The 12181-nt window shown below is 33.5% G+C and overlaps 1 protein-coding gene across 1 annotated transcript; it reads left to right on the top strand.

Moving 5' to 3' along the window:
• The first annotated feature begins 5303 nt into the window (after positions 1-5303).
• Positions 5304-10612, top strand: LOC142636148 (coatomer subunit epsilon-1). Its single transcript, XM_075810252.1, has 6 exons — positions 5304-5626; positions 5744-5895; positions 7674-7809; positions 7886-8041; positions 8451-8530; positions 10279-10612. Exons 1-6 carry the CDS (start codon positions 5372-5374, stop codon positions 10370-10372), a joined length of 873 nt encoding a protein of 290 aa, XP_075666367.1. The 5' UTR covers positions 5304-5371; the 3' UTR covers positions 10373-10612.
• The last annotated feature ends 1569 nt before the right edge of the window (positions 10613-12181 follow it).

Below are 12181 nucleotides of genomic sequence, written 5' to 3'. Positions count from 1 at the left end.
ACTAGTACACTAAGTCACTAACACAATAAATAGCTAAGAGCTTGTAACTGTAGTCCACAAACCACTAAATGGCTAACACACACGTGACACACCACACCCACAGACACTAAGACAGTTACACACCTAGGACACACACATGATACTATTAGTGATGTAAACTTAAAATGTATACTTTTTGGTGCTCCTTAAGATCTATCTCTTTTTGAAGTTGTAAGCTTGTAATTACATGCATTTTGATAGTGAGTTATTAACATTGAAGACTTTTTTCATCATGAATTTATGACTGTAAAGAATTTTCGTCATGTTCAAAACTGTCAAAATTAGAAGGATATTAATAAGTGGCTGCAATTCATCTCCTTATTTGATTTTATTCATTCTCTCTAAACATGTTGTCATTGATTTGTTTTTTAATTTTTTTTTTTTTAAGTTCGTTTGAAAAACCCAAACCAACCCAACCCGCAACCCAATTGACCCATTTGAAAATGACCCGTTTTTAATTGACGACCCGTTTGACCCGCAAACCCGATTGACCCAACCTGACCCAAACCCGACCCAAACCCGACCTGCTCATTTTGCCACATCTACATAAAATAATTCAGCAATAGCTATACATTTAAGTGTTGAAAACCTTTCATATATGACGTTACCATATCATATTCAAATAAGAACGTTTGAATACAAAACGTTTAGAATAGAAAGTTTATATTTGTAGTAAAATCAAATATGCTAGCAATGATGGTATTAATATCACGTTAATGTTTAGAAATTTTCCTAACTAAAACCATTGATATTAGCTATTCAAATTTTGAATTATATTTGAATTTCAAAAATTTAGCAATCAACGTATTTGACATTAAGGGAAAATTAATTTCCCCAATTCACATAAATGAATATTAAAATAAATATGATTTTTTTATAAAAATATCCAACAGTGCGTTTTCTATCCAATTTATAATTTACTTGCAACTACTCAATACTAAATTATTGGGAAAAAAGAATTCAAAAATTTTGAGAACTTTTGTTTATGGGTAGTTTCCTATGTTTTCTTTTGTTTATGGTTTGTGTACGCTATCCGTAAGTTAAACCCACTAACCACCATGAATTTATGAATCTACTATGTATTAGAATTGTGCCTTTTTAGTTTCTCAAAAAAAAAAGTTGTGCCTTTTTATTAAAAAAAAAATCATTAAAAAAAAATCTGGGCTTGGGTTCTATTTGAGAAAACATGCTATAATTATTGAGGAGTCTAAAATAGTAGATGCACCAATATACATGTAGAATCCATGTGACTTTGTACTAAACTTTTGAGAATAGTTGGACTTTTCAAACGGTGTTCGTGATGTTAAAAATAGTGAATTATACTACTGCGCATTTTTGGTGTGATGGTCACTCTACAAGTATAAGTGCTTGTGGAGTGTGGGGGCAAGGGCTGAGGTTCAAATTTCTAAGAAGGAGCTTCACTCACATATACACTTAGATTAGGCTAGAGTAAAAATTCTATTTTGTATTAACAAAAAAAAAAAAGTGAATTATGCATAAGTTTTGGGTTAGTTTGGTTTTTGAGAATTCAGAGTACTGCCTTGCATTTCTTTCCTTTGGAACCAAATTGTAGTTAATTTGGCATAACTACAATATGTTACAACAACCCAGTATTTTGACATTGCTAAAAACAAAATGCGAAAATACATTTTTGGTCCCTACATTTTGGGTCAATTCTCATTTTAGTCCATAAATTGATTTTGCTACTAATGTAGTCCCTAAAAAAAAAAAAATTGATTCTATTTTAGTCCCTACCATCAACCCACCAACGGAAACCTCCTACGTGGCAGGCGGAATGCCATACTTGCTGACATGGCGCTAACTTGACCATTAAAATATTATTAAAAAAATTATTTGGCATTTCAAATGCCATGTCAGCATTTCAATTAATAAAAAAATTTAAAAAAAAAAAAAAAAACCAGCTCAGACTACTAAAACTAAAATAAAAAACAAACCTTAAATCTAATTTTACTATCATTATTATTACTTTTTTTTTTACTTTCATTATTTTTTTCTTAAGAACATAAAAACTTGTTCTTTATGTTCTTCATGTTCTTCCCAAATCCCAAAATCAAACTTCACGTTCTCACAGTCGTTATACTCAGCAAAATTCATGTTCTCACAATCAAACCCACCGCCACCATTGATTAAGAGCAAGTCAAACCCAACCAAACAAACCTAGAACAAGAGCAACCAAGCAAACTTCATGTTCTCAAAATCAAACTCACCACCACCATTGATTAAGAGCACGTCGATCCCAACCAAACAAACCCATCTCTTAGCAACCAAACACAGCAAAAAGTATCAACAAACTCAAAGAAAAAAAAAAAAACACATCTCCTTCAATTTCGTGTCCAACACCAACCCAAATCCAACTGAGATATCTCTCCCTCTCAAAATCTTAGCTTTGTGAAGAAATTTCTAGGGTTTGCTTCCCACACTTTACCTTCTCTGCAAATTTTTTTTTTTTTTTTTTTAAGGTTTGGAGCAGATCTGAGTTTTGGGGTTTGGAGTAGATCCAATGGCACCATTTCTGCTTCCCCAAATCCAACGACGTCGTTAAACCCCATCGTTTCTGCCTCCTCAGCCACTCCGTCAAACGACATCATCCTAACAAATGACTACCTCCTCCTCCTCCTCGTCTTCATCAATCAAACAAAGAGTGTTTGGCCTCATTGTCGTTGTCCGCATCAATCGAAGAAATCCACCTCTTCGGCTCGTGATCGTGAAAGGCAGAGCTTGGGGTCTTTGGCCATGGGTTTCTGGGTTTAGAGCTTGGTGTCTTTAGCCATGGGTGTCTAGGTTTGGAGCAGATCAAAGAGAAATCAAAGAGACACAGAGTGAGAGAACAATGGGCAAAGAGGCATTAAATTGATGTTGTGGTGTTAGGTTAGGTAACTTGGGTTTGTGGTGTTGGGATTGGGGTTTGGTATAGAGGATTGTGATAAAAGAAATTTAAAACTAAGAATTGAGAAATTAAATTTTCAGTTTAAATCGAATTTGTAATTTTAGTTTAAATTAAAATTAAGAAATCATAGGTTTGTTTTTTAATTAGATTTAAGTTTTGTTTTTTAATTTATTTTCTTTTTTGGTTTAAATTTTCTGATATGGCTTTTTTTTAAAAGAAAGTAAAATGCTGACTTGGCATATAAAAATGCCAAATAAAATTTTTTAAATAATATTTTAATCGCCACATCAGTGCCACGTCAGCAAGTAAGGTGTTCCGTCTGCGTGTAAGAGGTTTCCGTTAGTGAGTTGACGGCAATGAACAAAATAGAATCGATTTTCTTTTTTTAGGGACTACATTAAGAACGAAATTAATTTAAGGACCAAAATGGGAATCAACCCAAAATGTAAGGACCAAAAGTGTATTTTCACCAAAAAAAAAATAACAATAACGACCAAAACAAATTAAAAACTTTTTTTTTTAACTCTATTCTAACATTTTCTTCTAACTCTATTCTAACATTTTCTTCAATGTCCCAAAACAAACCTTTTATGACTCTATTCTTTATTTTTAAAATGCAGGGTAAGGTGTGATATTGAGAAGGGGTTTATCACTTATTCCGAAATGTTAACTGCCACATGCAATTTTGATGTTGGTGTGTGAGTGTATTCATTTTTCTCATCCTCTTCCCCTATGTATGTGTGTGTGTGTGTGTGTGTTTATCAAATAAAAAAAGATACTCAGTATTGTCGACTCATCCCACATCGGTAAGGTGTGATATTGAAAAGGGGTTTATCACTTGCTCCGTGATACTAACTGCCGCATGCAGTTTTGGTGTTGGCATGTGAGTGTATTCTCTTATCTCATCATATTCCCCTATATATATATATATATATGTATGTGTGTGTGTGTGTGTGTGTGTGTGTTTATCAAAAAAAAAAAAATGCAGGGTAATTCATTATTTGGATTGGATAAAGCCCAAAGCATTGTTGTTCAGTGTTAGTTCTTAGTAGATTAGATGAGTTTTGAGTGAGAAAAGTTAAAAACCTCCATGCAGTCATGCATAACTCCTAAGTAAAGTGATTGTTTTGTAAAAACAACTTCTATTTTATCTTTCCCTTTTGGTCGTTATGCTAACTTCATATAATATGGAAAATTATTAAATTAATGGATCCGACTAACCATAGAAAAGTTAATTATAATGTGGCAATGGACTTATTCTAACATAGATTAATTTGCCTATTTCAATTACATCGAAATTAATAAGTTTTGTATAATATTATTAGGTTAATTACAAATATTGTTGTAAAACAATTGAAAAGCTCAACAAAGACGTTAAATCATAATCTTTTCATCTTCTTTACCGTATATGTCATCTCATATATGTGGGTAATACAGATTTTTAGAATACATACATATTATCCGAATATTGTTTACTTTTATGAGTTCATTATATATTGTTATCATGTCATTGGACAAAAGCATAAGTCTCGAATGTGACTGAAAATTTTATTTAATAAAGTTATGAAAGATTGAGCACATGCATAGCGTAGAAACATTCAGTTTGACTTATGATCTACAAATTTGATTTCTAATTATATTAAGGTTTCAAAAATTAATCAATTAACAATCATAATTTTTTAGTGTCATAATTTTCCATTCATCCCAATTTGAGGTTTACGCATCTTTCCAATGATGTTATGCATTTGCAAAATACTTACATAGTCAAGAATAATATTTATATTATCTGTTCTTGTGTTGATGTATTCATTTTTTTGGTGCTAACCTCATTCCATTCTTTGATTACTTCACTATTTCTCAAATGTGTAACATCAATGGAAAAATGCATCAATTGGAATGAATGGAAAGTTATGACACTAAAAAAAAATAGAGGCAATAAAGCCAAATTTTTTTTACGTTCTTCCAACTGGACTTTTATGTAGTTCAAAAATACTCTTATTAATGAAAGATAACTTCATTTATAGAAATAAGTTCATAAATGTCAAATAACAAATTTCATTTTAAATTCAAAAAGAAAATTCTTAAAATTTAGAATTTTTTTCCCTTCATATTCAAAAAAAAAATTACAATTATTGCTTATCTCTAAAATTTATCCTTTTTATTTATTTGAAATATATATTTTTTTTCTAAAATTATAATAGAGGTAAAATTATATATGAATATGCTTGAAAATTTTTTATTATGACTAAATTAATTTAGGCCCATACTTATCCCAAGCAAACAATAGTAGGCCCACAAAGTGAGCCCATTATAGAGAAAATATAACCATTGTAGTAGCAGCAGCACCCACCCACTAGCACTAGGCTCTCTCTCTCTCTTGGATCTGCAAAACAAAAAAAAAACGAAAAAAAGAAGAAGAAGAAAATGGCAGCAGCACCAGACCATTTGTTCAACCTTCGAAACAACTTCTACCTGGGAGCATACCAGGCAGCCATCAACAACAGCGACGTCCCAAACCTCTCCCCAGACGACGCCGTCGAGCGCGACTCCCTCGTCTACCGCTCCTACATCGCCCTCGGCAGCTACCAGCTCGTCGTTCACGAGATCGACGCTTCTGCTCCCACTCCTCTCCAGGCCGTCAAATTGCTCGCGCTCTATCTCTCTTCCCCCGAAAACAAGGTACCCACAACTCAGACAAATTTTAGCCCTCTCGTCAAATTGCCCAATTTTAGATCTCGTGGCTTAGATTTGATTGTGGATTGATTGATTGATTGATTGATTGGATGTTTTTAAAAGGAGTCGGCGATCTCGAGTTTGAAGGAGTGGTTGGCGGATCCGGCGATCGGGAGCAACCCGATTCTGAGGTTGATTGCTGGGATCGTGTTTACGCATGAGCAGGATTACAATGAGGCTCTTAAGCACACCAACGCTGGTGGCACTATGGAACTGTAAGTCTTATATTTCGATTAAGCTTGTTGTTTAGTATTAGATCAGGAGAGTTACTGATATAGTAATCAAAAGACTAGACTATGACACTGGGATCATTACTTTTTTTTCAATGGATGCACCATCACAATAAGGATAGTGCTTCACATTATTGTTGTAAGATATTGCATTTAATAAACTCAGGACTATAATTTCGTTGATACGGGCCAGATCGTCGTATCAGATCAAGAGACTTATTGATGTAAAAAAGTCTGTATCAAGTTTGGGTTGAACTGTAGAAAGATTTTAGACAAAGGTTAAACTATCCAAGAAGATTCTGAACTAGCACATAAGTGCTTATTTTGTAGTTTGGAAAGAAGGGCTTACCTGAACATGTAGCATACATTGTTATATATTTTTGTTGTTGATTTATGAAACAGAATTTGATATGCATTGATGGGAACTTCTTTGGTTTCTCTAAATAGTGAATCTGTTTTTTTTTTTTTTTTTTTTTAATTGCGATTGGGTTGTTGACGGGTTAGGTTCATCCTTTGGATCTCTTTTTTGTTGTTGTTGCTTTTAATTTCATAGATCGGAACATAAACTTGGAATCTTTGGGCTAAGTGATTCTATAATTGGTAGTCTTGTAATCTGAGGGAAATCTATATTACAAATTGGTTTTTTTTTTTTGTGGAAGGAAATTTTAGTGTGATAGATAGGAGGTGTTGATTTCATTGTGTTTTATTTTGAAAGACCTAGAATACATAGGATCACTGGGAGGGTGACTTTGCTCGCAATTTTTTGGTGTATCAAGAAAGGAAGGTGTAGAAGGCCTGTTGAATACATGGAAATGGATATGAAATGGCATTAGTGCTATTGTCTTGTTCTAGGCTTGTGCTTAGCAGGTTTTATATTTGTTGACATTTACAGATTTTATTATTGACTGGGCTTCTCTTGGCTAGGGCTTCAAACAAACCAAGTCATTCATGAACAACGTGAAGTGCAGCTCGATAAGAGCTCTTTCTTGTTTATTTATTTATGTACTGAACAACCCTGAGCTTAATTTTTTAAACTCATCTAATAATCAATCTGAGCTTGAAAAACATTAACTCAGTTTTATCATGACTCATTTTAAGGGTTATAGATACTTATCATTAGAGCTGCAGATGATTGGAGCTTTTTTTAGAATCCTAAATATCTTTCTGACTAAAAGCTTAAGAAACCATGGTTAATGTCAATGCTTGATTGTTTGTGTTTTCTCTTCTTTCTTTTTCCTTTTCCCTTTTCCTTTTAAAGGTTTGAATCTTGTGAAACATGGTGATGACTCTGATTAAGGTGCCTTTGAACACTGGCAAACTTGAATTTCATTACTACCTGCCTTATTTTGTGTAACTTAAAATTCTTATTCCAAGTGTTATTGCATTCTGGCTACTTAACTTTAAGGGTCGTGTCTTATATATTTCTCATATCCTTGGATTGCATCCTTCATATTTAGCTTATAGAAAATGTAAGTGAACATAATCTTTTTTTGCATGATGCACAATTTTAGTAGGTGGTTTATGTAATTTACTTTTGGGCTCTTGTTAATTAAAGGATTACTTTATCTTTTATGAAAATCGGCTATAATTGACCCCAAAAAAAAAAAAATAGAAAAGAAAATCTGTTGTGGAGATGGCATTATGCAAATGTCGCTAATGTTTTACAAAAAAGTCACATAAGTAGCTATAGAGTGGAGAAAAAATTGCAGAGGACGTTTCTTATCATTTTTCCAAACCTGATATATATTGTTATGCTATTGCAGGCATGCCTTGAATGTCCAGATTTTCCTTAAAATGCATAGGTCAGATTATGCTGAGAGACAGCTTAGGTCCATGCAGCAGATTGATGAAGACCACACACTAACTCAACTTGCTAGTGCATGGTTAAATTTGGCAGTGGTATGTACATTGTCTCTATTTCCTTGAGAATGAGAAACTGTCATTGTTTGTGATCTTACATTTTCCTTTGAATCAGGGTGGTTCCAAGATACAGGAAGCATATCTCATCTTCCAAGATTTCTCTGAGAAATATCAGATGACAAGTTTGATCCTGAATGGGAAGGCTATTTGCTGCATGCACATGGGAAACTTTGATGAAGCTGAAACTCTGCTGCTTGAAGCACTAAACAAGGCAAGTTTCTAACAAGTCAATGTTGGCTTTTGAAGACTTCTTAATGAGAAAACCAGAATTTATTTTTTTGGTCACTTGGAGAAATTGCACATTTTATCAAATTCACAATATGTAAGTTCTTTAGCTGGTTGAATAGAAAACCAAAAAACAAACAAACAAACAAAAACTGTTGAATTGATATTGTGTGTTTCTTCTACATGTATAGCTTCTCTTGTTACCTTTATCTTGAATCTCTTCAAATCCCTTTACTTTTGAATTAAGTCATAAATTTTAATTAGTGATGGTGCCAAATAATTTATTATATCACTCTTAAATACTTATTGTAGAGGCTGAGTTGTATAAGCATTAGATAGTCGCATGTTCATTTTACATTACAGAGGTGACAGAGCTGTGTGATGATTTGACACAGGATGCAAAGGATCCAGAAACTCTAGCCAATCTGGTTGTATGCTGTCTTCACCTTGGTAAATCTTCTTCTCGGTTTCTCAGGTAAACTATCATTTCATGCCCTCTGTTCTTTCTTTTTGTCTCTTTCATTAAATTATCATGTAATTAATGGAAAAACATGTCAAATTCTGTAAATGCTGTTGCAAAAGCTGAAAGTAAGTGCAATTTGACAACTGGAGAAAGGAGACTAGGATGTTAGTGTATGCAAATTGGTGAGGTTTGAGGAATATAATGCTACAGGGGGTGTGAAAGTGTCATACATAAAGGCATGTATGCACAGTGAATAGAGGGTGAGGTTATGAGTTCTAAACCCACTCAATTTAGGTGTGTAACATACCAATGAAAAGAATAAAAAGTTTTTAAAAAAAAATTTCTAGCTTTTAAATCTAAGTTGAAGTAAACAATCTTGCAATGTGAATTGCACAAGGGCTTGATGCTTGCTTCTGCATGGCCTGTTAAACAAACTTGTGTATCTCAGTGTGGCTTATGGCAAATATGCATCACTCATTATTACTGGCTTTTGGGAAGCTCTAATTTGAAATACATGGCTAGAATACAATAGCAGATGAAAAGTTTCAAGTTTGGTCCAAACTCCAAGGGGTTAGCACAATAATTTGGAGACCACGTCTCATAAAATGGAGAACAATAGTTTGAATCTCCCTCCCTGTCCCACTCCCTTGGACCAAATCTTATTGATCAAAATAGAAATCAAAAGTATCAGGCCCTGTCCTAAAGGAGTGGACAGACATTATCCTCAGATCACATGTCTGGTCATATTCAGGGATCAGTGCAGGGGCTAAAATGACATAATTTTGCATCATGCACAAAGGATGGTTTATCTCTTTTTATCTTTTAGCTCCTTTTAACAATTAGATTGGGACAAAAGTTTAGTTACAAAATTGGTTGTAACTTTAGGCTACAAACTCACTCAATATCTTTTTATTGGAGGTGAATTTTGACAAATTCACCATTAGATTACATATTTTTCTTATATCCTTCATATTTGCAAAATTTCAAGAAAATTTAAGATCAATAGCTATGTCATCAATAAATTTTTAAATTGCAAGTTTTTGTAATTTCAAATTATGCATAAAATATAAGTTTATAGATTATATTGTAAATAATATCCAATTGACACAGAATTTGACATGTGTATTAAGAGCATAAATAACATGCAATTCAACGATTTGGTTTTCAAAATATACAGTAATATTTATTTTATTGAGTCAGTTTGTAGCCTTAGGCTACAACCAATTTTGTAACTAAATTTTGTCCTTAGATTGGACGATCTTTTAAGTGGATTGGATTCTTGAAGTTTGATGTTTTACTTTTTGCTTGGAAATGGTACATGTCTAATTTTACTCCAACATTTGCAATGGTTGGATATAGCAAATTTCTTTTGGTTCTAATTTGGATTGGATCCTTCTTCTAAATGCCCCCCTTTTCAATTATCTGTTGACTGATGTTGCACTCGCTTATTGTGCAAAGTTTCTAATAGTATGTATATTATAAATTAAAATAATTTGAGATATATGTATAGATCTGACCTCATTAGGCTTGTGTCCAAATTCTAGGAAGTTAATTATGTTTTTTTTTTTTTTTACATCACTATTTCAAATCTTAATTGAGTTGCTATGATAGAAAAATTAACTAATCTTAATTGAAATGCTACAAATAATTAATTTTTTAAAATAAAAACACACACACACACAGGGGTGATGGGAAATTCTAGTGTTTTTGTGTTAAATTTGTTATTAGTGACTTACTGCTTTAAGACGCTGATTTTGCAGCCAGTTGAAACTTTCACACCCAGACCACGTTCTTGTCAAACGTGCATCAACCGCAGAGGAGAGCTTTGACCGGGCTGTTCAATCAGTTGCTTGATGAATTCATTTTAGGCAGAGAGGTGAATTCTGTTACTATATATATGGTCCTTTCACCATTCATGACGGCTATTCTATTGGTTTTGTAAGCGACAGGAACATATAAAATTGAATGGAACAGATTTATTTCGCGACTGAGTTTGAGATTCATAGTAATGTTTACTCTTCCTATGTCTAATTGTGTCTTCACATACTAATTTTTTGAGCAATTTAATTCATTTCGAGTTATGCATTTTGTAAATTTCTTATTTGTACAACATATCCTTTTGATTTATAGATTGATTTGACAATGAAGCCACCCTCAAAACATCCTAATCCAAAAAGCTCAGGATATTGTAGAATACTAAAACTGTATTTTAGTGCTAGTCCTGATACATTGAATTTATATTTGATCAAAATAAAATATAATTATTCTGAATAGTAATCTTTATTTTGAATGTCATGTGTCTTTTATATACAATTTAAAAAAAAAAAAAATTTTGGAGGTTTTAAATGGAAGGGACATGTGGGTCCTCAAGTTTGAAGTGTGTGCAATAAGTCCCTCAAGTTTTTAAAATGAGCAATATAAGTTCTTTTACTAACTGTTATTAACGGTGTTACTTATGTGACTAACGAAACAATGACTTGGCATTTTGTTTTAATAATATGTCATATTTTTAATTAAAAAATTATAGACTAAAATTACACGTGAGAAACATTATTTACCAAATTAAAAACTATTTTCTACCAATTGTAAACACCCAGCTACGGCTTACTAAAAAAATTATAAAAAAAACACCCAGCCACGAGACAGAGAAAGGGAGAGAGGGAACAAGCCCTAGCCACCGCAACTGTAAGCTCTTCACGCTCTCCTCCACATCCACATCCACAACCCGACGATGACGACATAGTATTCATACCACAATCCCCTAACGATGATGTTTTGGACATCGCCACAACGCTCATGCTTGAAGACATGAACAAGTTCGTGTAAGAACTCGAGGACCGCGAGCAAAGCAAGGCGAAGATGAGGAAATTGAAGGAGGATCTTGACCGTCGGATCCACGATCAAAAACTCGTTGTCGATATCCACATCAGACCAACAATGGGAAAAATACAACGGCAATTACCACCGCCCCTACCGTACGGCCAAGTCTTCGCCATCATCTTCGTCTTCATCTTCAAAGTCTTTGGTTGACTCGAAGTGTTTCAAGCTGTATTTCAAGGGCTTGGTGAGCGAAGAGAGGGTTAGGAGCATAATGGTAAATGTGGCTAGTGCTGGGGTTGCCATTTGCAATTCTCGGGATAATCTAATCTTAGAGGCGAGGAAGAATGTGGAAGCTATGGTGAACAGTGTGGTGGTGAGTGGAGAAGTTGTTGAGCTTCAAGCTCTCAATAAAGCTCTAACCTTGGATTTGAAAAGCATCTCCTTTTTCTATGACGATTACAATTGGTGAGTGGAGTGCGTGAAGAGCTTGCGTGTAATTTTAGTTTGTAATTTTTTAATTAAAAATATGCCATATCATTAAAACAAAATGACGAGTCATTGTTCCGTTAGCCATATAAGTAACACCATTAATGTCAGTTAGTAAAAGGACTTATATTGCTCATTTTAAAAATTTGCGAGACCAACTGCACACACAGGATAAACTTAAAGGACCAATATTGTAGTTTTTCCTAAGTTCTATATAGTGTTCGAGGGTGGTCTCATAAATGGGACAGGAGGATCCTTTCTTCATAGAAATAAAAAGAAATACGTTTATGCTTCAAATGTATTTGACTATAAACATTGAATTATTCCAAACCCATTAAAAGAATAACTTATGAATTA

The sequence above is a fragment of the Castanea sativa genome, chromosome 5 (assembly GCF_040712315.1).
Source record: "Castanea sativa cultivar Marrone di Chiusa Pesio chromosome 5, ASM4071231v1".
Lineage (NCBI taxonomy): Eukaryota > Viridiplantae > Streptophyta > Magnoliopsida > Fagales > Fagaceae > Castanea > Castanea sativa.
This window is presented reverse-complemented; position numbering and strand designations above follow the sequence as displayed.

Excerpts from the sequence above, each read along its gene's own strand:
- LOC142636148 (XM_075810252.1), top strand. The coding sequence starts at position 5,372 with ATGGCAGCAGCACCAGACCATTTGTTCAACCTTCGAAACAACTTCTAC. Across the intron at positions 5,896-7,673 it reads GCTGGTGGCACTATGGAACT|GCATGCCTTGAATGTCCAGA; the intron begins GTAAGTCTTATA and ends ATGCTATTGCAG. Across the intron at positions 7,810-7,885 it reads CATGGTTAAATTTGGCAGTG|GGTGGTTCCAAGATACAGGA; the intron begins GTATGTACATTG and ends CCTTTGAATCAG.